The 26493-nt window shown below is 38.6% G+C and overlaps 2 protein-coding genes and 1 long non-coding RNA gene across 6 annotated transcripts in view; 2 read left to right on the top strand and 1 right to left on the bottom strand.

Moving 5' to 3' along the window:
- Positions 1-26493, top strand: part of LOC115737700 (mitotic-spindle organizing protein 1A-like) — a 45554-nt gene that overhangs the window by 6378 nt on the left and 12683 nt on the right. The window lies entirely within an intron of this gene.
- Positions 17292-26493, bottom strand: part of LOC115737698 (disease resistance protein L6-like) — a 66036-nt gene continuing 56834 nt past the window's right edge. For all 4 annotated transcript variants that reach the window (XM_048283228.1, XM_048283226.1, XM_048283227.1 and 1 more), the window contains 2 exons: positions 25351-26035; positions 17292-17542 (listed from right to left, as the gene is read on the bottom strand). In XM_048283228.1, coding sequence (XP_048139185.1) covers positions 17309-17542; positions 25351-26035 — 919 coding nt within the window. In that variant the 3' untranslated portion in view covers positions 17292-17308. The remainder of the gene's footprint in view (positions 17543-25350; positions 26036-26493) is intronic.
- LOC125316093 lies at positions 26065-26361 on the top strand. The gene is made up of 2 exons (XR_007199414.1): positions 26065-26219; positions 26267-26361. It is a non-coding gene; the product is annotated as an uncharacterized LOC125316093 (long non-coding RNA).

The raw sequence follows: 26493 nt of genomic DNA, 5'->3' as shown, positions 1-26493 counted from the left end.
GCATGTAGAGTAGATTCGTCATCAAAATAATGCCAACATACAATCAAAATAATCGATTTTTTTTATTTTATTTCTATGTTAAGAGTTGTCTTTCAGCACTTTCGGATACAATTTACAGAAGACGCATTGATAAATCCATATTGATCATGAAAGAATTGACAACAAAGGAAGAACATCTCAATTCGTATTTAAATGCTTTGTATCTACATATATGAATTATGTCAACACTTGAGTTTTATTAAATCCTATATTTTGTTTATTGAAGGTGGGTGTGGTGGGAGTCGACGAGGAAGGTGGAGTTATATATTATTAATTTTTCTATTTTAATCTTAAAATTGTCTGAATGATTAATTATAGTGTTTTTTTAGAATTATTCGGAATGCAGTTGAGAAGGGAGGAAGAAGAAGAAGAAGTGCAAAACAAAAAAAAGGGAAAAAAACTGAATTGAACCAAACTATCTCGACTCCACCTGAACCGTCAAATTACCCCAAATCATTTACTCTTTATTCGAACCGACCGGGCTCGAATCGAACAACCTTGAAAATTTCGAGTCTGGTCGGGCAAGCTAAACAATTTACGTTTTTGCTTATTTAATTTTGAAATATGTGCAATCAGGTAATATAACTTAAATTCAGAGAAGAGAAATTTGAGGACAAGATAGAATATTACCTGCCAGAGATGTCTGATCATTCATCTAATAAAATCTATATGTGCATATCTAATTATTTTCATTTGTCAGCAAACTCTTAAGTATTTCTTGTACGCGAGCGTTGGACGTGGTTCAATCTTGTGCGCTCTTTAAATACTTTATGCATCATGTAATTATCTTAACTTGTTCATTTACACGGTTCGTAAAAGGGAGTAGAGAGACAGAACAAAAATCTTTCGCGTGTATCGAAAATTCAGGCATGTAGGATATCTTCTAATACAATTTTCAAATTGTATCCTCGAAATCACACTCATAATCTTTCGGCTTGACAGAGGCAAATCTAGAGAAGGGACAAAAGTTTTGCGTATCCGTGCCGTTCAAGCGCCATTCGGAGCAAATTGGATACCACTTCGCGGTCCCAGTAGTCCTCACTTGTTTCTATCTTCCATGATTGCAGATTGTCTAAAATTTCACGCCCAAAGAGATCCACCACGGGTGTGGCGACGACATATAGTTCCGACAGGTTCTTCAAATTGGAGATATCAAGTCCGGTGAGCGACGGGCAATTCACGACATGAAGCTTTGAGACGCTATGTGGGAATCTGCGGAATGCATCCCAGCGCATCGCAGCTCCGAAGATGAAGAGACTTCAAGTGGGGAAGCGCACCTAACTCGGGAGATAGGTTAGTCATGCGTGGGATCGACAGCGTCAAGACTTCCAATTTGGATAGCCTCCCAATCCACCAAGGCATGGGACCTTGCAGTTGCACCAACTGAGATGGGCTAGAGATATCAGGCACTCCCATCCACAGTAACAATCGTTTCAGATTGATCGGGCTTGAAAGATCGGGAGTTGTTGTCCAATTTGGGTGTGCGACACTCGGAGAAGTCAAGCTCACGGGAAGTTTAGGCGGGGCAGAGAGACTCCGTGACGTTGTGGACCACGATAATTTCAACTCTTTCAGATTCTCCGGACTTTGCATAGAGTTGGGGAACTCTGTGATTCCCGTTTCCCATAGATCCAACTTAGTCAATGATCGTAATTCACTAACGGATTGTGGAAGTCTGCCCATTTTCGAGCATTTATTCAAAGATAAGCTTTCAAGGTTTGTCGGCGCTCCAATGGAGTTGGGTCGGTGAGTAATTTCCGTACGGTCCAATGAAAGCCTCGACAACGAAGTTAGACAATTGAGTGAATCCCTTGCTTTTGTTGATGGTGAAATCTGAACGTGAGGATTCTCCGGGTTCTCCATACCCCACCAATCAGGAATTTCTCGTATGGAAGTCCCATCGAGGAGAAGTTCTGTGAGAGCTGGCGATCCACCTAACGCTTGTGGTAGAAGGCGGAGCTCACTACAGAAGTTCAAGTTCAAGAAAACCAAGCGCTCCAATAGACCAATTGACGAGTCGATTTCAGCCAATCTTTCACACTTTTCGAGAATCAATCTCTCCAACTTTAAGAATCCGGAGAAATCGGGAGTCTTGATCAAGTGATTACACCCCGAAAGGTTAAGAACTTTCAATCTCTCTGCTCTCTGCAACACGGTAGGACAAATGTCGATAAATTTTTCAAACCAAGAAAACACATACACCAATAAGGAAACTTATCTAGAGCTGAGGGTACCTCGATATGTTTCCACCCGTCCCAATCGTGAGTCATTTTACTCCTTGAAAAATCAAGAATGACTAAATTAAACGCCGTAAATTTTCTTATCTTGAGTACTCGCCGGGGGAAATTATGCCAAGAGAGCCATCTTAAATTTGGAAGGAGTTGGTCGCATAGTAAAAAGTCCTTGGGCGACGTGGTCAAGTTATGCCAAAGAAGTGTAGCTTGGGAGCGAATACGGTCGACTTCGTCATAAGCAAGGGGGTCGCTATCAACACCAAGGAACCTTACATTTGGTAGCGCCGCAAATCCTTCGAGAGTGAAACGATACTCTGACCGATCCTCAAACTTCAAATAGAGAGCTTCGAGCTTCTCATTTCTCTAAATGAGCAAACAAGAAAATTAATGAAAAAGAAGGAGGCGGTTAGCTAATTAAGAGAAAAATGTGGGGTCTCCTTCGAATTTAAGGCAAAGTTAGTATGAAGATAATTTGGCGTATCTAAAGATGTTTAAGTTTGCTCTCACATAGGTTTTGAAACTTTAAATTTAGCAATCTAAGAAATGTTTGTGAAATATGTGGAGATTTTAAAACCGTGTATGTAGGAAAAATTGTGATTGTTTTCATTGAGGGGAGAGTGCCCGCGATTACTAAAATGTGGTTTATCGTGCACCAAGGAAATCGGACCCAAGATTTACCTTTTCCCTTCTTAGAATGTCCAACGCTTCACTGTGATTCCACAACCTACTACGCTTATCTAATTCCCCATGACTTCATGCATCCACAACTTATTATCTTCTCCAATTTTAATCAAAGACATCAACCGAAGAGTTTCCGGACCTTCAGTTGGGCATAAACCACAGTCTTCCCACATGTACATTACCGTACTCTTATCATATCCATAAAAAAGACAAGCTATATCAAGGAATATTTGCCTTTGACTAGGATCTAGTCCTTCATAACTTATCATCAACTTATTTCTGACTCCCTTGATGTCTCCTTTTTTCAACTTCCTCAAGTAATCATCCCACATTTCTTTTGTTTGTCCACGTGAATATAAAGTAGAACCCATAACCTCAAGAAGCAACGGAAGTCCTTGGGCGATCTTCACAATTTCTCTCGATTGTTCCAATTTTTCAATTGGAGGGTGATCTCTTCTGAAAGCATGCTTGCTAAATAGCTGAAGGGATCTATAGAAATCCATTCCCTCAACTAAATAAGTCAATTTTACTTCGCATGCACGGAGAACCATTGCATCTCTTGTGGTTATTAGTATCCGACTTCCATGACCAAAGCAACATCGCCTCCCCAAAAGTGCAATTAGTTGACTCTCGTTATCAACGTCGTCAAGAAGAATAAGAACTTTCTTACTAGAAAACCTCTCTTTGATTGTCCTCATTCCCTTCTCAACGTCATCAACACTTGGAAGTGTCTGATTTGAGAGATCCGAAATTAGTCGGTTTTGCAAATGCACAAGTCCTTTCGAGTTTGAAGTATCTCTAACACCACCAAGGAAACAAGAGTAAGCAAACTCCTGAGAAAGCTGGTTGTAGGCTACCTTGGCAAGAATAGTTTTTCCGATGCCACCCATTCCGTGGATTCCCAGAGTCTTTACATCATCCTCACCGCTGTCTATCTTCCCCAACACCTCTTTCACTCTGTCGTCAATACCAACAAAGAAGTCACAAACCTCCAAATAAGCCTTCTTCAGCTCACTTAAAACCGTGGTAACGATCTGTGTAACTAGTTGTCCTTCGTGCCTAACCAAAAAACAATGAGAAAGGCCAAGGCAAAGTAGAAAAGTAAGTTAGAATAGACAAGTCGAAATATATGACATCAGGAATCGATAGCAGTCTCTGGAAGCCAGAGGATGCAACAGGAAATGCTAACGGAAAATAGTAAATTCATTCAACAGAAGGAACAAAATTTTGGACTTGCTAGGCAGTGCTCAAACCTTGTGCAGTACTCGAGCAGTGATGCAACCATCAAAGTATAGTAGGTGATCACTACATCTTGCGAAGAAGAAAAAAAGGGCTGATGATGTCTACGGGTACTTTTGATGTGTAAACAAGCTTCTCCCTCTCAAGAAAAACTTTATCATTAGCATATAGTACACATCTCAAGTGCTTTGAACCGTGATTCATTCATTTGCAGCACACCACATAAGTTAATTCTGACGAATGATAATATGCCTGCTCATTTCAATGACACAATCACACAAGTGCAACGGATTGTTGTATAGGTTGATAAGAAAGAGAGATATGATAAGATAATTAGGAACCTGTTAGCCACGTTTTCTATGTTCCATCCCTTTAACCTTCCAACCACATTGAGAGCAGCTCTCCACTTTCCGATGGTCTCATCGTCCACTCGCTTCTTGTTTTCGTGCACAAGCAAGGCCTCGCCACAACACCCGGTTTGGTATTGAAGCTCGGATGGTTCGACATAGTAGAAAATGGGCATGATTATCTGCCCCTTCCTTTTCCTACACTCCACCATCTTAGTCAGCTCCATAAGACACCATTTACTGGAAGCATAACTTTTGGACAAGATGGGTATGGAGATCTTCGATTGCTCAATCGCTCCCAGGAGATCCGGGCCGATCTCTTCACCGGTGTGGAGATCTTCATCGTCTCTATATGTACGGACCCCTGCTTCTCCGAGACGGGTGTAGAGATAATCGGTGATGCCCTTGCGCGTGTCCAGTCCTCTAAAGCTCAAAAACACTTCATAGTCACACCCTTGCATTGCAACCAGTCGCAGAGAAAATGAAGCACCAGATTCGCACCGATTCAGTAAAAGCAGATTTCTGAGCTCTATGAAGCTGAAAGTCACCGGACATGCATAAATGCAATGTAAAAAGGCCTTACGGGACAGTTAAATTTCTCCACAAAGATAATAAGACAACTAATAAACCAATAGTGACTGGTAGGAAAAGTTGAGCCTCGTGTCAAAATTTTGACATTTCACGAAAACTGTGGTGTCTACATGTACAGGACCGGGTAACCACCAAGAGGTTCTCATTAAGCACTTCCTCAATATGCCATGTCAGTTTTTAAAAATCCAGTTTCTATTTGACGGAACATGGAAAAAAGGATAGCAGATTTCTGGTGGAGAAGCAGTGAACAAGAACCTGGTTTGCATTGGAAACGATTGGAGATTCTTAAACTTGCAAAGGGCAATATTGATTTCGGTTTTCGGCATTTAATTTCCTTCAACGAGGGGATGTTGGGAAAACGAGCGTGGGGTATGTATGGTGCCAATTAGCAAAAGGCCTTTATTTTCCTCATGGTGATTTATGGGCTGCTGGAAAGGGACATCGATCTTCGTGGGGTTGGCAAAGTCATCTGATATGTAGAGCAGCAATCAATCCTTCTTTGAGATGCACAGTAGGAAAAAGAAAAAAAATTCAGTATCAAGGAAGTAAGGTGGCTGCCCTAGAGGAGTAATTGGGGATCTGGCAAACAGAGATGAACCGAAAAAGGTCTCTGATTTTACCGATAGAGAAACATCAGCTGGAATGAACAGCCTCTAACGAACCTGAGCAGATTACCAATGAAATCCTCACAATCCCACGGGATTCACAGATAAAAGAGGGCAAGTTGGTTTGGACCAACACCAAGTCAGGGGAGTCCACGGTCACGGGCGGGTACATCAAAATCAGGGACGAGATTGAACAGCAAAGTAGAATCTCAGCCTCTACGCCCTACCAGATCATTCCCCGAGAGTTATGGAAAACGGATCTGGAGGACTAATGCAAGACCCAAAAAATCAAAATTTTCTCTTGGGGTATTTGTCAAAATGCACTACCCACTAAGGGAGTTTTACTAAAGATAAACATAGTCGGAGATGTTACCTGCGATTTGTAGAAACTTGCTCTGCCCCTGGACCAGTCGAGTATGGACGGACCCTGCACTGAAGATTCGAATTATATATACCTCAAAGGCCCGACCCGAATGGAAGATTGGTTGCTTAATTTCAGTCATACCTCAGTAAGCTTCGATTTTCTGGCCAGTACCCTTTGGCAAGTTTGGAAAGCCAGGAGCAACTTCGTCTTCAGAAAGCGAAAACCAGAGAACCCAAGCACCTCATTAGAACAGCCATGGCAGAGAGAATCAATTCATTGTCCACTGGGCTAAGAAGAAGGGAAAAAATCTGGAGGCGAGACTCACCTACCTCAAATCTGGAAGTGCCCGGTAGAAGGAACCCTTTAAATCAACATTGAAGAAGAAGAAGAAGAAGTCTTTTTTTTTTTTTTTGGGTCGAAGAAGAAGAAGAAGTTAATCAGTGCAATAATACAATTGAACGACCCGTTTGCAAGAATTGGTCAACAAAAACATTTCCCCATCACTCCAGCCTGTGAAGCTGATAATGCAGTTTTTTTTTTCACACCTAATGCATTGAATAAGGTTCATCAGTGCAATAACACAAGTCAACGAAAACATTTGGGATTCGTGCCTCACAATTGGTTGTCTAATCTCCTATGCCCACCCTCTGGGGTTGTCTAATCTTCTATGCCCATCCATTGTAAGATCGCTAAAAGAGTGCTCAAATTCGAACCACAGTATTGTACCTAAATAGTAAATACATATAATAAATAAGAGAATACTAATGATTCAAGCAATTTACACAAGGTACTTATTCGATCGAATAGAATTATTTTGTTGTATCCGGACTAATGATGAAAATAAGAAAGAATACTTGCCTAAAATATGTGGTCCTTTTTTCGTGGAAGGTTTAATTTTTTTTTCATCTCGAATCCTAAACCTAAATACCAGTCAACATATCCCTTTGGACCTCCACTTAAAGTTTAAGCTAATGAGTTATGGGCCAACAGAGAAATATTAACTATTGCACACCATGTCAATTCTCCAACGCGGGACTTAATACAATTCGCACTTGCATCCTAACAGGTAGGTGGTGAAGTGGGGCTTTTTTCGAAAATGGCTAAATTTTTTTTACGAAATCGGGGCTAAAAATTTTTTATTTACAGAAATGGCCCCGCCGCACGGGTCACTTTTTTTTTTTTTTTCCAATTTCGTATATTTTAAGTTTTTTTAAATTATTTTATATTTATAACATGTATATTTATATAAATTTGTAAACATAATTTTTTTTTCTTTTAAAGCTTATTTTTATAACATAATTATCAATAATTAATTGAAAATTTTATTAAGATATATAATTAATAAATAATTTAGTATTTATGTAATTTATTTATTTAGTATGTAAATAATTAATAAAAAAATATTCATAAAATAAAATTGGTAAGATATATGAAGATGACATATCCAAATTAAAAGAACATGGATAACAATCCATGAGCTAAAAAAATCCAGCAAATCAAAATTGTAATAATAGATAACAATCCTCAACCCCAATTATATTTTCCGTTGCTCGGCGGGTCTATAATTGTACCGAGAGCGAGGATGTGGTTCCGGATGAGTAGGATGTGTAGATGATGAAGGCATATCCCATGATAGGAAGCGTGGCTGTGATGTGAATGCATTAAAAAAATGAGAAAATATCTCATGCTCAGATGGTACATATTCTACTATAGAAGGGCATGGGAAAAGAGGAGAGAAATCGGTCCGTAAGAACTCGGAGAATGAGTGAGAATATGCCTATCTCTACCTATATTAACGCAGCTGAAATGTGGGATTTTGGAGAGTTCTGTGTTAAATTGACGATGTTTGGTTTGTGTCTTCCGCATTGATGTAAACACTGAATCTTGTAAGAGTTTTTCCTTTGTCTGTGTCCGAAAGGAAAGAAACATGAAATGCAATGCCATTTTAGGCACATCATCTTCGGCACTTGCCTCCAGTAATCTAAACTGCAGGAGTCGCCACTACTTTATGGCCTTTGCTTTATTGCTCTGTTTGTGTTCTTCTGGAAAGACTATTTCATTGTAATCTATTTCTGAAGTTTGTAGAATGCATGTGATGGCGGTCTGCCAAACCTTCTTGGACATAGATCAGGCAGTTGTCTCTGCTGGAGATATGATTAGGATCGGTTTTAGTGATCATCTTATTGGTCAACTGCATCGCCAAAAGACTTTCCCTTTATAACTCTTCCCTCTTGGAAGCTTTCCTTTCTTCCCTTCGTTCGAGCTATTTTCGGGCACTTTTAGCTTAGTTAGCTCACTTCACATGAGCCATATCAGTCAATTTGCATGTAAAACATGCGTTATCATCTAATTTAGATCATATTTATATTACTTGTTTGCCAAATATGAGCTATCATGTTATTTAATGTTTTTTCGAGTGTTTTAGCAGTTTATTTGTGAAATATGGCAAAATGCTTGGTCGTGCGGTTTTCTGTATGTTGTGCAAATTTACTATGTTGTTATCAACTATATAGTCGTATGTATAACACCAAATGTCGAACTTTGTTCTTGTCGATTATAAAATAATTGCAGATCAGATTTAGGATTTCAATAATAAGATTTACCAATAAATCTGCACTTTGGAATATTTACTTGTGATATGTGAGCAACCGTGGATTATAACCTTTTTAAAAATTTATTGTTTTCGATCTATAGACTTTCAGTAATAGTGGATGATTTTCATTTACTTATTTACATACTATTATTATGTCTTAATTTTATTGTATTCATACATTTGTAATATAATTCTCTTTTGTGATGATGGATAATCTTTGGTTAATTAAATCAGTGTGCTAGTAGCGACAAAAGATTTTTTTAGATTGTTCAACTCCTGGTAAGTATCGTGCTGATTTAACTTAAGTACTATTTATATAATTTGTTTGTCACAAATGGGATGTGAAGTTATTTAATATAATCATTAGAAATTTGCTACTTGTGAGATATGATAAAATACTTTTTTCATAATGTGTATCCATGTAACTCTTTAAACATAAAGGTCATCTGTTACTTTCTTATACCTGAAAAACATCGTGTCATAATCGGCATATATATAATAACAAAATTCGTCAATCATTCAATTTGTTCTTTAGTTTTGAAAAATCACGAGCCATACGTTAAAAGGGAAAATTATCAAAAAAGTCTTAAATCTTTCATATTTTTGCCAATTTAGTCTTAAACCTTTTAAATTTGCCGGTTCCAAATTGGCGGGGCTGTCGGCTTTGAAGCTAGCGTTAAAAAAATTGAAAAAATTCAAAATTTTTTATAAAAATATTAAGCGCCTGTGGCGTCACGTAGAATGACATTCACGTCAGCGATTTTCGGCAAATAGGACTAAATCGACAAAAGGTGAAAATATTTAAGACCGAATCGGCTAACTTAAAAGGTTTAATATTGAATTGGTAAAATTGCAATCGGGTAATGTGACTTAAATTCAGAGAAAAGAATTTTGAGAACAAGATAGAATATTACCCGCTAGAGATGTTTGATCATTCATCCGATAAGATCTACATATACATATCTAATTATTGTCATTTGTCACCAAAAGACGTATAGTTGTACTATTTCGTGATCCACGTGGCTGAACCTCGCGTGCTCTTTACTTACTTGACGCATCATGCAATTAGCTTAACTTGTTCATTTACACAGTTTGCGAAAGAGAGTGGAGAGAGAAAAAAAAATCTTTCTTGTTTATCGAAAAATCCAGGTACGTGGGATATCTTCTAATTCAATTTTCGGATTGTATCCTTGAAATCAAACACATAATGTTTCAGCTTAACAGAGGCAAATCTAGATTGTCGGCAAGAGTCTTGCTCCGTGCACCTCAATCACCTTTTGCATGAAATTATCTTCCATTCCGGGGTCACAGTGGTCCTCACTTGTATCTGTCTTCCATGCTAGCACATTGTCTAACACTTCCCACCCAAAGAGATCCACCACGGGGGTACCAAGGACATATAGTTCCGACGGGTTCTTCAAATTGGAGATATCAAGTGTGGTAAGCGACGGACAATATTTGACATGAAGCTCTGAGATACTAGAGGGAATCTGCAGAATGCATACCAGAGCATCGCACTTATAAAGATGAAGAGACTTCAAGTGAGGGAGCGCACTTAACTCGGGAGATAGGTTAGTCATGCCCGGGATCCTTAGCGTCAAGACTTCCAATTTGGATAGCCTCCCAATCCACCAAGGCATGGGATCTTGCAGTTGTACCAACCCGGACGGACTAGAGATAAAGGGCACTACCATCCACGATAGAATATGTTTCGGATTGATCAGGCTTGAAAGATCGGGAATTGTTGTCCATTGTACATATGCGATTGCCAGAGAAGTCAAGCTTACGGGAAGTTCAGGCGGGGCTATATCTCGGGTAGAAAATAATTTCAACTTTTTCAGATTCTCTGGACTTTCCATAGAGTCGGGGAACTCCATGATTATCGTATCCCAAAGATCCAACCGAGTCAATGATTGTAATTCGGTAATGGAGTGCGGAAGTCCGCCCATTCCCCAGCATCCAGTCCACGATAAGCTTTCAAGGTTTGTCGGCGCTCTAATGGAGTTGGGCAAGTGAGTAATTTTTGTACCGTCCAAAGAAAGCTTCGACAAAGAAGGTAGTCTAACCAACGCTTATGGTAGAAGGCGGGGCTCACTACAGAAGTTCAAGTTCAAGAAAACCAAGTGCTCCAATAGACCAATTGACCGGTCGATTTCAGTCAATTTTTCACACCGATAGAGAATCAATCTCTCCAACTTTAAGAATCCAGAGAAATCGGGAGTCTTGATCAAGTGATTACACCTCGAAAGGTTAAGAACTTTCAATTTATCTGCTCTCTGCAACACAAGAAGATAAATGTCAGTAAATTTGTCACACCAAGAAAACATATACACCAATAAGAAAACCTATCTAGAGCTGAGGGTACCTTGATATGTTTCCATCCATCCCAATCGTGAGTGATTTTACTCCTTGAAAAATCAAGAATGACTAAATTACACAGTGAAAATTTTCTTATCTTGAGTACTCGCCAAGGGAAATTATGCCAAGAGAGCCATCTTAAATTTGGAAGGAGTTGGTCGCACAATAAAAGGTCCTTAGGCGACGTGGTCGGGTTATACAAAAGAAGTGTAGCTTGGGAGCGAACACCGTCGGCTTCGTCATAAGCAAGGGGTTCGCTATCAACACTTACATTTGGTAGCGCTGCCAATCCTTCAAGAGTGAAACGATACTCTGACCGATCCTCAAACTTCAAACAAAGGGCTTCAAGCTTCTCATTTCTCTATATGAGCAAACGAGAAAATTAACGAAAAAGAAGGAGGCGGTTAGCTAATTAAGAGAAAAATGTGGGGTCTTCTTCGAATTTATGGCAAAGTTAATATGAAGATAATTTGGCGTATCTAAAGATGTTTAAGTTTTCTCTCACATTGGTTTTGAAAATTAGTAATCTAAGAAATGTTTGTGAAACATGTGGAGATTTTAAAACCGTGCATGTAGAATAAATTGTGATTGTTTTCATTGAGGGGAGAGTGCCCCCGATTACTAAAATGTAAAATATCTCGTGCACAGAGGAAATCGGACCCAGGATTTACCTTCTCCCTTCGCAGTATGTCCAACGCGTCATTGTGATTCCACAACCTACTTCGCTTATCTAATTCTCCCCGACGTTCTTGAAAAATAATTTCTCTACCAAGGTCTTTCAGCTGATCATGCATCCACTACTTATTATCTTCTCTAATTTTAATCAATGACATCAATTGAAGAGTTTCAAGACCTTCTGTTGGGCATAAACCACAGTCTTCCCACATGTACATTACCGTACTCTTATCATATCCATCGAAAAGACAAGCTATATCAATAAATATTTGTCTTTGACTAGGATCTAGTCCTTCATAACTTATCATCAACGTGCTTCTGATTCTCTTGATGTCTCCTTTTTTCAACTTCATCAAGTAATCATCCCATGTTTCTTTTCTTTGTCCACGTAATGATAAAGTTGAACCCATAACCTCAAGAAGCAATGGGAGACCTTGGGCGATCTTCATAATTTCCCTGGATTGCTCTAATTTTTCAATTGGATGGTAATCTCTTCTGAAAGCATGTTTGCTAAATAGCTGAAGGGATCTATGGGAATCCATTCCATCAACTAAATAAGTCAATTTTACTTCCAATGCCACTTCATTACAGATCTAGACCCAATGTTCTACAGAGCAAATCCATACGGTTTCAACTTCAAACCATACTAAAAGGCCTAATAATACCATTTTGGCTCATGGAAACGAGAAAACAGTTCCATCTATTCGTCTGATGATTGACATGACATGATCTGATGCGGTAGAATGATGTTTTTGCCTGCACGCTGTGTATTTTACACGATAATTAATTTTGTATTTGCATTTAAAAATAGGGCAAAGAGTTAGCTTAATTCAATATCGTCTGATACAGATGATATATCTGAAATGTTCCTTCATATGTGATCATTAAGATGATCGATCGAGTAACAATAAGATCATCTTGTTTTCACGAGATTGCGAGTGCAATTTATGTCGTGAGTGAATTTTTGAGCGGCTCGTGGTAGATTATCTAACTAGGACATGCATAGTCTTTCCAACTTTAATATTTTAATAGTGTTGGAGTGATGAGCTAAGTAGCACCGACACCAACACGTGACATGAGACACCACATGACACAACACGATATGCCAATACGTCATTTCTATAAAAAAAAAGAGAATTTCGGCACGTTGTACAGCTATGTGACATCTTTGCATGTAGAGTAGATTCGTCATCAAAATAATGTCAACATACAATCAAAATAATCGATTTTTTTTTTAATTTCCACATTAAGAGTTTTCTTTCAGCACCGTCGGATACATTTTACAAAAGAAGCATTAACATATCCATATCCATCATGAAAGAATTGACAACAAAGGAAGAACATCTAAATTTGTATTTAAATGCTTTGTGTCTACATATATGAATTATGTTAACAATTGAGTTTTATTAAGTCCTTTTTTTTTATATTGAAGGTGGGTGTGGTGCGAGTCGAAGAGGAAGGCAGAATTATATATTATCAATTTTTCTAATTGAATCTTAAAATTATATGTTGATTAAATCTAGTGCTTTTTTAGAATTATTCGGAACGTAGGTGAAAAGGGAGGATGAAGAAAAAGAAGGGCAAGAAAAAAAAGACCGGGGGGGCGGTGGCGGGGGAGGGAATGAACCGAACCAAACTGGCCAAACTCGACCTGAACCATCAAATTACCTGAAATCGTTTACTCTTTACTTGAACAACCCAAACCAAACAACCCCGAAAATTTCGAGTCTGGTTAGGCTGGCTACGATATTTTTGACACCCCTACCAACTATCACGTTGGATTTTCTAAGCCATCTTAGGATATCTTGATTAGTTAATTCCTTACAAAAGTCAATTTTTATCCAAACATAAATGTTAAGTCTCCACATCTCCACATTTCCACGAACATTTTATAATTAAATGAAAAAAATTAGGAATATAAATTTTTAGGGTCGTACCAAATGCATTTTTGTTCTTTTTCTATTCCGGAAATAGAAATTTTATGCAGTTGCCAAACACGTTCTTTTGCTTAGAAACTCGTCTGGAGAATAGAAATAGAAAAAATCATTTCTGAACGGAAATTATTCCCGAGAACAACAACGTTACCAAACGCATCCTAAATTGCATAAAGGATGGGGGGGGGTTTCCGGATACCCTCTATTTATTACTTATTTGGAGGACAAAGTTCAAAAAATATTTGACGGTAAAATTCTGTTGTCGGTGAATTAGTTGAAGGCGAGGTAGAGAAAAAGAACGGAGAAACTCTTCCATCTTTCCTATTAGTTATGTCCTAAAGTGAAATAAGGTGCGCCTCCCCTTGAAGGAATTTGCCCTTTTCATTTGCATAAATAATATAACAATCCACTATTGGCTCAATGGTGCCACTGTTATTTGCATCTACATTATTTTGCAAAAATACCACGTTACTCGGCAGTTGACAGAGCGATTGAAGCTTTGGTAAGGCGGTACTCTTTTTCTCGAGGGCGGATATGTTTTTCCTCGACAAATCCTGGCTTCCAATTTGGAAATGAAGATTTCTGCTCCTCTGTTTCTCTGTTTGAAGAGATTGTCCATCTTGAAGATGTTACTTAAATGGGTTATTGCTGCGTGGCTGGTTTTTCAATCTGCAGAAGTTTTGTGCCTGTCTACTCGAAATCTACAGTGAGTATGAATATGCTTATCTCTACCCATATTAACGCAGCCTAACATGTTTGTAGCGATTTTGTGTGTGGAATTTTAAGAGTTGTGTTAAATTGATGATGTTTCGGTTGATCAAACCTGTTGCAACTCTTCCGCATCGACGTAAACACTGAATCTTGATGAGTGCGTTTCTTTGTCTGAAAGGAAAGAAACATGAAATGCAATGACTTTAGGCACATCAGTTCTTCGGCACTTGCCTCCTATTATTTAAACTGCGGGATTCGGCACTACTTTTTGGCCTTTATTGCTCTGTTCGTGTTCTTATGGCATGACCGTTTCATTGTAATCTGTTTCTGAAGATTGTTGTAGGCATGTGATGGCGGTCTGCCGTAAACCTTTATGGACATAGATCAGGCCGGTCAACTGCATCGCGGAAAAACTTGCTCTTTATAACTCTTTTTGCGATACGATTTCCTTTTGTGGCGACGGACTAGTTTTATTAAAGCTCTAAATCAGTAGTCTAGTAGCGACAAAAGATATTTCTACGTTGTCCAATCCCTATTAAGCATTTACAATATTTTTGTCATTCATTTCTTACAAATTGAGAACAAGATAGAATATTACCAGCCAGAGATGTTTGATCATTCATCTAATGAGATCTATATAGACATATCTAATTATTTTCATTTGTCACCAAAAGACGCATAGTTGTACTATTTCGCGCTACACGTGGCTCAACCTCGCGTGCACTCTACTTACTTGACGCATCATGGAATTAGCTTAACTTGTTCATTTACATGGTTTGCGAAAGAGAGTAGAGATACAAAAAAATCTTTACTGTTTATCAAAAAATCCAGGTACGTGGGATATCTTCTAATACAATTTTCGTATTGTATCCTTGAAATGAAACTCATAATGTTTCAGCTTAACAGAGGCAAATCTAGAGTGGCTGCAAGAGTTTTGCGTGTCCGTGCAGTTCAAACACGATTTGCAACAAATTATCTAGCATTTCGAACTCATAGTAGTCCTCACTGGTGTCTATCTTCCATGCTAGCAGCTTGTCCAAAATTTCACGCCCAAAGAGATCCACCACGGGGGTACCAAGGACATATAGTTCCGACAGGTTCTTCAAATTGGAGATATCAAGTGTGGTAAGCGACAAACAATATACAACATGAAGCTCTGAGACACTCGAGGGAATCTGTGGAATGCATACCAAAGCATCGCATCTGTAAAGATGAAGAGACTTCAAGTGAGGAAGCGCACTTAAGTCAGGAAATAGGTTAGTCATGTGTGGGATCCTCAGCGTCAAGACTTCCAATTTGGATAGCCTCCCAATCCACCAAGGCATGGGATCTTGCGGTTGTACCAACCCGGATGGGCTAGAGATATCGGGCGCTTCCATCCATAGTAACAGTTGTTTCAGATTGATCGGGCTTGAAAGATCGGGAACTGTCGTCAATTTTAGATATGTGATTGTCGGAGAAGTCAAGCTTACGGGAAGTTTAGGCGGGGTATAGACACCTCGGGAACACAATAAGCTCAACTCTTTCAGATTCTCTAGACTTTCCACAGAGCCGGGGAACTCTGTGATTCCCGTATCCCATCTATCCAACCGAGTCAATGATTGTAGTTCATTAATGGAGTGCGGAAGCCTGCCCATTCCCCAGCATCGATTCAAAGATAAGCTTTCAAGGTTTGTCGGCGCTCCAATGGAGTTGGGTAGGTGAGTAATTCCTGTCTTGTCCAATGGAAGCTTCAACAAAGAAGTTAGTCTACCCAACGCTTCTGGTAGACAGCGGAGATTACTACAAAAGTTCAAGTTCAAGAAAACCAAGTGCTTCAATAGACCAATTGACGAGTCGATTTCAGCCAATCTTTCACGCTTTTCGAGAATCAATCTCTCCAACTTTAAGAATCCAGAGAAATTAGGAGTCTTGATCAAGTGCTCACACCCCGAAAGGTTAAGAACTTTTAATTTCTCCGCTCTCTGCAACACAGATAATTGTCGATAAATTTGTTACCCCAAGAAAATAGAATACGAGAGGAAAACCTCCCTAGAGCTGAGGGTACCTTGATATGTCTCCATTCATGCCAATCATGAGTGATTTTTTCTTTTTTGGTAAAAATAATCATGAGTGATTTTACTCCTTGAAATATCAAGAATGACTAAATTACACACCGAAAATTTTCTTATCTTGAGTATTCGCCGCCGAGGGAAATTATGCCAAGAGAGCCATCTCAAATTTGGAAGGAGTTGGTCGCACAGAAAAAGTCCTTAGGCAATGTGGTCAAGTTATGCCAAAGAGGTGTAGATTGGGAGAGAAAATGGTCGGCAGTCGGCATCATCATAAGCGCTATCAATACCAAGGAACCTTACATTTGGCGGCGCTGCAAATCCTTCGAGAGTGGAACGATATTCTGATCAATCCTCGAACTACAAACAAAGGGCTTCGAGCTTCTCATTTCTCTAAATGAGCAAACAAGAAAATTAATGAAAAAGAAGGAGGTGGGTAGCTAATTAAGAGAAAAATGTAGGGTCTTCTTCAAATTTAAGGCAAAGTTTGTATGAAGATAATTTGGCGTATCTAAAAATGTTTAAGTTTGCTCTCACATCGGTTTTGAAAATTTAGTATTCTAAGAAATGTTTGTGAAATATGTGGAGATTTTAAAACCGTGTATGTAGAATAAATTGTGATTGTTTTCATTGAGGGGAGATTGCCCCCGATTACTAAGATGTAGAATATCTCGTGCACAAAAGAAATCGGACCCAGAATTTACCTTCTCCCTTCGTAGTATGTCCAACGCGTCATTGTGATTCCACAACCTACTTCGCTTATCTAATTCCCCATGACTTTCTTGAAAACAATTTCTCTACCAAAATCTTTTATTTGATCATACATCCACAACTTATTATCTTCTCTAATTTTAATCAATGACATCAACTGAAGAGTTTCAAGACCTTATGTTGGGCATAAACCACAGTCTTCCCACATGTACATTACCGTACTCTTATCATATCCATCGAAAAGACAAGCTATATCAAGAAATATTTGTCTCTGATTAGGATCTAGTGCTTCATAACTTATCATCAACGTGCTTCTGATTCTTTTGATGACTCCCTTTTTCAACTTCATCAAGTAATCATCCCATATTTCTTTTCTTTGTCCACGTAATGATAAAGTCAAACCCATAACCTCAAGAAGCAACAGGAGACATTGGGCGATCTTCACAATTTCCCTGGATTGTTCTAATTTTTCAATTGGAGGGTAATCTCTTCCGAAAGCATGTCTGCTAAATAGCTGAAGGGATCTATGGGAATCCATTCCATCAACTAAATAAGTCCATTTTACTTCGAGTGCACGGAGAACCATTGCATTTCTCATGGTTATAAGTATCCGGCTTCCAGGAGCAAAGCAACATCGCCCCAAAAGTCCAGTTAGTTGACTCTCGTCATCGACGTCGCCAAGAAGAATAAGAACTTTCTTACTAGAAAACCTCTCTTCGATTGTCCTCATTCCCTTCTCAACGTAATCAACACTGTGGGGGAATGACAATCCTGCTAAACCAAAAATGGACTTGGTGGTAGCAGATGATTATGAAAAAATTATTGTTGCGGTCATTTCTCAAGCCAATATTGTGGCAAATACAAAAAATAGGTGGTAGACTCAGGTTCTACCAAGCACATATGTGAAAACATTGTGCTTTATCCTTTGACATTCTAGTAGGGGCAAGAGAAAAGAAAATACTTATATTGGTGATTCGAGAGCAGATCAAATTCTCGGGAAAAGGAAAATGTTTCTAAAACTCAGATTTGAAAACGAGGTTGAGTAATTGAGAAATTTATTAGCATATGTTCCTTTGGGAATGAAACCGACACCTTGCGTGTCTGCATTGTGATTGCCAAGTGGCAATAACTATTGCAAAGCGGCAATAAGAGTAAAGCTTTCAATGATAGAAAGAGACATCCAGTTAAGACTGTTGACACCTAAATTTTGATTTTTCTTTAAATCAATTATCATGCATTAAAAAAAAAAGGTAGTTTTAATTCTCACAAAAAATAAGTTTTCATGCCTAGCATATTTAATTTAGTTTAACATATATTGTATTTGCGTTATTGTGGACCAAAGGTGACGGTGGAATATTTGAAGCTCAATTGAAATATTTGGATTGATACACGTGAGTTTTCAGTAAGTTCGTTTAGGCTCATGTCTAAAAATTCCATGCGCTTCACATGTGGAGTATTCTGACGTCGTGGCATTAGACAAGAATCTTTGCGGAGAAAAGCCAATCATTCACGTGAGATTTTCATTAAAAAAAAATAAGTCAATAAAGAGAGAAAGAATCATGGTCTGGGCGTGGGGAAATCAAGCCGAATATATTCATATATTAGCTGAAGGAGCAAAAAGAAATAAAAATCAAGAAGATATGCATGAATATTTACAAAAAGGATAGACCATCTCTCAAGATGCACATTTTTCCTAATATAAAAGGAGAGACCACCAGACCATTGGAGGGGGAGGCTGTCATAAAAAAATACACGTGAGCTTAGAGAGGCAAAAGGCAAGAGGTGTTCAGGTCCAAGCAAGCTTTGGTCGAAAATCTTCCCCCGCGGCATATCATTCCGACGCCGTCTTGTCGTCCGCCATACACCGAGACGCTGCCACCTTCTGCCATCAAGTGCAGCGTCCCAGCCCCATCGTCCAGCCTTGCGTCATCCCAACTTAGCTCGTGCAGCCTTGTCGACATCTAAGGTTCATCCGCACGCTCGAAGTCATCAACACTCTGTCTGCGCACAAATTAGCCTTATTTGGGTGGTAAAACAGCTCGTTCTTTTGTCGTTACTTGAGATCTAACAAAGTTACCTCTGGTGGTGGAGTCTTGGCTATTTAGGAGCTTGATTTGTTGAAAATTTGAGCTAAAAAGCGGCTATTTTGGACGGATTACGCAGCGCAGATTTTTAGCTTGGAAAAGGCAACATGTTGAAACTTTAGATTGTGGATTTATGCTTATTGAGTTGATAACTTGCACCTATACTATTGTATCTTGCTAAACGTGCATCAATTTGTAATTAAAAATTGATAGAGCAAACCCGTTTGATCATAAAAGAATGAACTTTTAATTGACTGCGAAAGGACTTTTGAGACATTGCTTTGGTGTATCACCTTCGATCAACCTTGGCTTTTGCATTTTATGTCCTTATGCATATTTATTTATTCATGTGGTTGTTTGTCTGTTAAAATTTGCACGGGAAACGTACACTAGAAGTGCCATAACTTGTGTACGGCGTTTACTTGAGTGCCATAACTTTCAAAACGTTCACTTAAGTGCCATAACTTTCAAAAATCGTTCATTTGAATGCTACGTCGGAGCAAAATCGTTCACTTGAGTGCTACGTCGGAGCAAAATCGTTCACTTGAGTGCTATAGTAACTTTTCCGACGTGCCACGTCGGCTTTCCAGCGTGCCATGTCAGATTTCCGGCGTCTATAGTAACTTTTTCGGCGTGCTACAGTAACTTTTCCGGTGTCTACAGTAACTTTCCGGCTGCCACGTCAACATGGCACTCAAGTGAACGATTTTTAAAAGTTATGGCACTCAAGTGAACGCCGTACAAAAAGTTATGACACTTCGGTGTACTTTTCCCAAATTTGCACTTAAATAAGCAATCATGTCCATAATTCATGCTCCCCCAAAGTGCATTGTCCCTCGGAAAACGTACATAAAGGCAACATATGACTTCGATCACGAAGTACGATTGTGCCCGTACGTGTGAATTAGATATCAAATCCTCGATCTCGAGGAGCGGATTGCTAATTCCTAAATAGAATTTCAAGGTTTGCCCTATGTACATAGGGACGAAGGTAATTCTATAATATATTCACGTGCTGGCCCTAATCTCGGGGAATGTTGTGAATTAAAATTGGATTTTCGGAATTAAAGGTGGATTACGGGCAAAATTGTTTATTTTTGTTCAAATTTCATACTTTTCTCGTTTAATTAAATTCCTAAAAAAAATTTCAAAAAAGATGTCTTGTTTTCTTAAGCTAAATCACATTTCTCTTCATTTTTTGCATGAAAATAACGTCTAATAAAATTAGACTTTGAGAAATCAATTCCTTAAATTAACTTAGATGTTACTTCACGTTAGGGTAGTTTTTACCTTTATTTTTTCATAAATCCGAAAATACACAAAAATATACCAAAAAATACCATTCACGTTGCATAGCATTATAGTTTAGTTTGCATTATCATATTTTCCATGTCATGCATATTTGCCACGTCATTATGCCATGTCACGCATTTTTTCCATATCATTACATCTCACATGTCATATAGGTAGATTGCATTAGCATTACATTTAATAAAAGAAAACCCCCCAAAAAAATTAATCCAAATCATCAAACTAAGGATTTTTCATGAAAATCGGGTACCGAAAGGGCATTTAATTGAAAAGTTAATGTTACCAAGTCCCCGAATCCATTTAATCTCTAGTTCGTATGAAATAAAGTATTTTCTCTCGAATACTTTATTTAGGTTTCTGATCTACCTACCACAAAAGATTAGTGGCGGCTCTAATTTAAAATGTTGGCATGTAATTGAACCTAAGTTGCGATTCGGTAGGACTTGAGAGAGTCCGAATTAGGTTAGTTAATCTAATTAACCTAATAATCCGTTAACCTGAAAAATCAATTTTTAGGTCGCGACAAAGACGTGATGTGGTATAGTAGCTACTTAAAGATGGAATTGTGTCTATCAACTATGTAAAATCAGAAGTGATTTTGGCCAATCCTCTTATTATGCATCGAGGGGAATAGGACAAGCCAGCTGAAGAAAATCAATGGTGATGGTAACCCAACCTATGTGATGAGCAATCCTATGAATTAAGTTCATATGAGCAATAACAAGTCACTTGTTGATCTAGTGATGCATGATAAAAAAACGTCCTAAACCTATTGCAATAGTGCCAATTCAGTCCTAAACTTTTTTTTGTGCCAATTCAGTCCTAAACCTTTTGTATTTGTGCCAATTAAGTCCTAAACCTTTTATTAGTGTCAATTCAGTCCTAAACTTTTTACAATAGTGCTAATTTAGTCCTAAAAATTTTGTATTTATGTTAATTGAGTCAATTCGGCCAATTTTGATTGGAAATCACCGACATGGACGCCAATTATCCTACGTGGCACGGTTGGCGCTAACGTGAATATTTTTTAAATATTTTTTTTGATATTTTAAATAATTTTTAAGCATTTTTTTAGTTTTTTTCAAAATTATTTTTAAAAATTATTTAAAATATCAAAAAAAATATTTAAAAAATATTCACGTTAGCGCCAACCGTGCCACGTAGGATAATTGACGTCTATGTCGTTGATTTCCAATCAAAATTGGCCGAATTGACTCAATTAACATAAATCCAAAAATTTTAGGACTAAATTGGCACTATTGTAAAAAGTTTAGGACTGAATTGGCACTAATAAAAGGTTTAGGACTTAATTGGCACAAATACAAAAGGTTTAAGACCGAATTGGAACCAAAAAAAGGTTTAGGACTGAATTGGCACTAATGCAATAGGTTTAGGACTTTTTGGACACTTTTCCCAATTTTATTGTATTCGGGCATTTGTAAAAGCATGTAAGATGATTCTTTTTGTGATGATCGATAAGTTTTCATTAATCCTCCAAAACAGTGGTCTAGTAGCGACAAAAGGCTTTTCTATATTGTTCAACTCCCAGTAAGTATCGTACTGATTTAAGTACTATTTATCTAGTTTGTTTGTTACAAATGTGAATGTGAAGTTATTTATTATTATCGTTAGAGATTTTTTACTAGTGAAATATTATAAAATATATTTTCATAATTTGTATCCATGTAACACTTTAAACATAAAGGCCATCAATTACTTTGTTATACCTCAAAAATATTGTGTCATGATGAGTATATATACAATTTTTTAATCATAAAACTCGTCAATCCCTCAATTTTTTCCTTAGTTTTGAAAAATCACGAGCCATATGTTGAAGTGACCTTCAAAACCAAAGCATGGGGTAAAGCTCGGACGTGAAACATACACCATGTGGTGTAACATCACGCGAGCTTTACTCACTTTTATGTATCTACCAGAGATATGTTCGTACGTTACACAGATGGACACGTATGAACGGGTATATCTTTTGGTCTGGCGAAAAACCAATTGAAATATTTATCTTTAGAGAATGCAATTAATACATACATAATCGAAGATCTTAAAGAAATCTCATAAATGGAAAACAGATGAGACTCTAAGTTGCATTTAGTTGTATTTACCTGCCATTATGTATGTATATTGTAATGCCTATTAAAACTATGAAGAATATCTTACGTTTCGACAAAATTTCTAGATGAGTTTATAACTATTGGACTTTTGTTAGGTCCAGTTTCACGTGGCTCAATCTCTCGCGCTCTTTACTTATTTAACGCATCATGTAATTATCTTCACTTGTTCATTTACATGGTTCGTCAAAGAGAGTAGAGAGAGAAAATCTTTCAAGTGTATCGAAAAATCCAGGCATGTAGGATATCTTCTAATACAATTTTCAGATTGTATCCTTGAGATCAAACTCATAATCTTTCGGCTTGACAGAGGCAAATCTAGAGCGGGGGCAAAAGTTTTGCGAACCCGTGCTGTTCAAACAACATTCGCCCCAAACTATCTTCCATTTCCGGGTCATTGTAGTCCTCACTTGTTTCTATCTTCCATGCAAGCAGATTGTCTAAAATTTCACGCCCAAAGAGATCCACCATAGGTGTGGCGATGACATAGAGTTCCGACAGGTTCCTCAAATTGGAGATATCAAGTGTGGTGAGCGACGGACACTTTACGACATGAAGCTTTGAGACGCTCGAGGGAATCTGCGGAATGCATCCCAGAGCCTCACATCTATAAAGATGAAGAGACTTCAAGTGAGGAAGCGCACTTAGCTCGGGAGACAGGTTAGTCATGCGTGGGATCATCGGCGTCAAGACTTCCAATTTGGATAGCCTCCCAATCCACCAAAGCATGGGATCTTGCGGTTGCACCAACTCGGATGGGCTAGAGATATCGAGCAATTCCGTCGCCAATAACAGTCGTTTCAGATTGATCAGGCTTGAAAGATTGGGAATTGTTGTCAAATTTGGATGCATGATTGTCGGAGAAGTCAAGCTTACAGGAAGTTTAGGCAGGGCAGAGAGACACCATGACGCTTCGATCCACGATAATTTCAACTCTTTCAGATTCTCTAGACTTACCATAGAGTCGGGGAGCTCTGTGATTCCCGTTTCCGGTAGATCCAACTGAGTCAATGATCGTAATTCATTAATGGAGTGGGGAAGTCTGCCCATTTTCGAGCATTCATTCAAAGATAAGCTTTCAAGGTTTGTCGGCGCTCCAATGGAGTCGGGTAGGTGAGCAATTTCTGTACGGTCCAACGAAAGCTTCAACAATGAGGTCAGACAATTGAGTGAATCCCCAGCTCTTGTTGATGGTGAAATCTGAACATGAGGATTCTCCAGGTTCTCCATACCCCACCAATCAGGAATTTCTTGTATGGAAGTCCCATCCAGGAGAAGTTCTGTGAGTGCTGGTAGTCCACCCAATGCTTGTGGTAGAAGGCGGAGCTCACTACAGAAGTTCAAGTTCAAGAAAACCAAGTGCTCCAATAGACCAATTGACGAGTCGATTTCAGCTAATCTTTCACACTTTTCGAGAATCAATCTCTCCAACTTTAAGAATCCGGAGAAATCAGGGGTCTTGATCAAGTGATTGCACCCCGAAAGGTTAAGAACTTTCAATCTCGCCGCTCTCTGCAACACGGTAAGACAAATGTCAGTAAATTTTTCACACCAAGAAAACATATACACCAATAAGAAAACTTATCTAGAGCTGAGGGTACCTCGATATGTTTCCACCCGTCCCAATCGTGAGTGATTTTACTCCTTGAAAAATCAAGAATGACTAAATTAAACACCGAAAATTTTCTTATCTTCAGCACTCGCCGGGGGAAATTATGCCAAGAGAGCCATCTTAAATTTGGAAGGAGTTGGTCACACAATAAAAAGTCCTTGGGCGACGTGGTCAAGTTATGCCAAAGAAGTGTAGCTTGGGAGCGAATACGGTCGACTTCATCATAAGCAAGGGGTTCGCTATCAACACCAAGGAACCTTACATTTGGTAGCGCTGCAAATCCTTCAAGAGTGAAACGATACTCTGACCGATCCTCAAACTTCAAATAGAGGGCTTCGAGCTTCTCATTTCTCTAAGTGAGCAAACAAGAAAATTAATGAAAAAGAAGGAGGCGGTTAGCTAATTAAGAGAAAAATGTGGGTTCTCCTTCGAATTTAAGGCAAAGTTAGTATGAAGATAATTTGGCGTATCTAAAGATTTTTAAGTTTGGTCTCACATCAGTTTTGAAACTTTAAATTTAGAAATCTAAGAAATGTTCGTGAAATATATGGAGATGTTAAAACCGTGTACGTAGGAAAAATTGTGATTGCTTTCATTGAGGGGAGAGTGCCCGTGATTACTAAAATGTGGTTTCTCGTGGGCAAAAGAAATCGGACCCAGGATTTACCTTTTCCCTTCGTAGAATGTCCAACGCTTCACTGTGATTCCACAACCTACTACGCTTATCTAATTCCCCATGACTTTCTTGAAGAACAATTTCTCTACCAAGGTCTTTCAGGTGATCATGCATCCACAACGTATTATCCTCTCCAATTTTAATCAAAGACATCAACTGAAGAGTTTCAAGACCTTCTATCGGGCATAAATCACAGTCTTCCCACATGTACATTACCATACTCTTATCATATCCATAAAAAAGACAAGCTATATCAAGGAATATTTGCCTCCGACTAGGATCTAGTCCTTCATAACTTATCATCAACTTACTTGTGATTCTCTTGATGTCTCCTTTTCTCAACTTTGTCAAGTACTCCTTCCACTCTTCTTTTGTTTGTCCACGTGAATATAAAGTAGAACCCATAACCTCAAGAAGCAACGGAAGACCTTGGGCGAACTTCACAATTTCTCTGGATTGTTCCAATTTTTCAATTGGAGGGTGATCTCTTCTGAAAGCATGCTTGCTAAATAGCTGAAGGGATCTAGGGAAATCCATTCCCTCAACTAAATAAGTCGAATTTACTTTGTATGCACGGAGAACCATTGCATCTCTTGTGGTTATAAGTATCCGGCTTCCGTGACCAAAGCAACACCGCCTCCCCAAAAGTGCAATTAGTTGACTCTCGTCATCGACGTCGTCAAGAAGAACAAGAACTTTCTTACTAGAAAACCTCTCTTTGATTGTCCCCCTTCCCTTCTCAACGTCATCAACACTTGGAAGTGTCTGATTTGAGAGATCTGAAATTAGTCGGTTTTGCAAATACACAAGTCCTTTCGAGTTTGAAGTATCTCTAACACCACCAAGGAAACAAGTGTAAGCAAACTCCTGAGAAAGCTGGTTGTAGACTACCTTGGCAAGAATAGTTTTTCCGATGCCACCCATTCCGTGGATTCCCACAGTCTTTACATTGTCCTTATCGCTGTCTATCATCCCCAACACCTCTTTCACACTGTCGTCAATACCAACCAAGAAGTCACAAACCTCCAAATAAGCCTTCTTCAGCTCACTTAAAACCGTGGTAACGACCTGTTTAACTAGTTGTCCTTCGTGCCTAACCAAAAAACAACGAGAAAGGCCAAGGCAAAGTAGAAAAGTAAGTTAGAATAGACAAGTCGAAATATATGACATCAGGAATTGATAGCAGTCTCTGGAAGCCAGAGGATGCAACAGGAAATGCTAACGGAAAATACTAAATTCGTTCAACAGAAGGAACAAAATTTTGGACTTGCTAGGCAGTGCTCAAACCTTGTGCAGTACTCGAACAGTGATGCAACCATCAAAGTATAGTAGGTGATCACTACATCTTGCGAATAAGAAAAAAAGGGCTGATGATGTCTACGGGTGCTTTTGATGTGTAAACAAGCTTCTCCTTCTCAAGAAAACTTTATCATTAGCATATAGTACACGTCTCAAGTGCTTTGAACCGTGATCCATTCATTTGCAGCACAACACATAAGTTAATTCTGACGAATGATAATATGTCTGCTTATTTCAATGACACAATCACAC

Source organism: Rhodamnia argentea, chromosome 7, assembly GCF_020921035.1.
Source record: "Rhodamnia argentea isolate NSW1041297 chromosome 7, ASM2092103v1, whole genome shotgun sequence".
Lineage (NCBI taxonomy): Eukaryota > Viridiplantae > Streptophyta > Magnoliopsida > Myrtales > Myrtaceae > Rhodamnia > Rhodamnia argentea.
The sequence above is the reverse complement of the archived record's forward strand: the minus strand, read 5'-3'. Positions and strand labels throughout refer to the sequence as shown.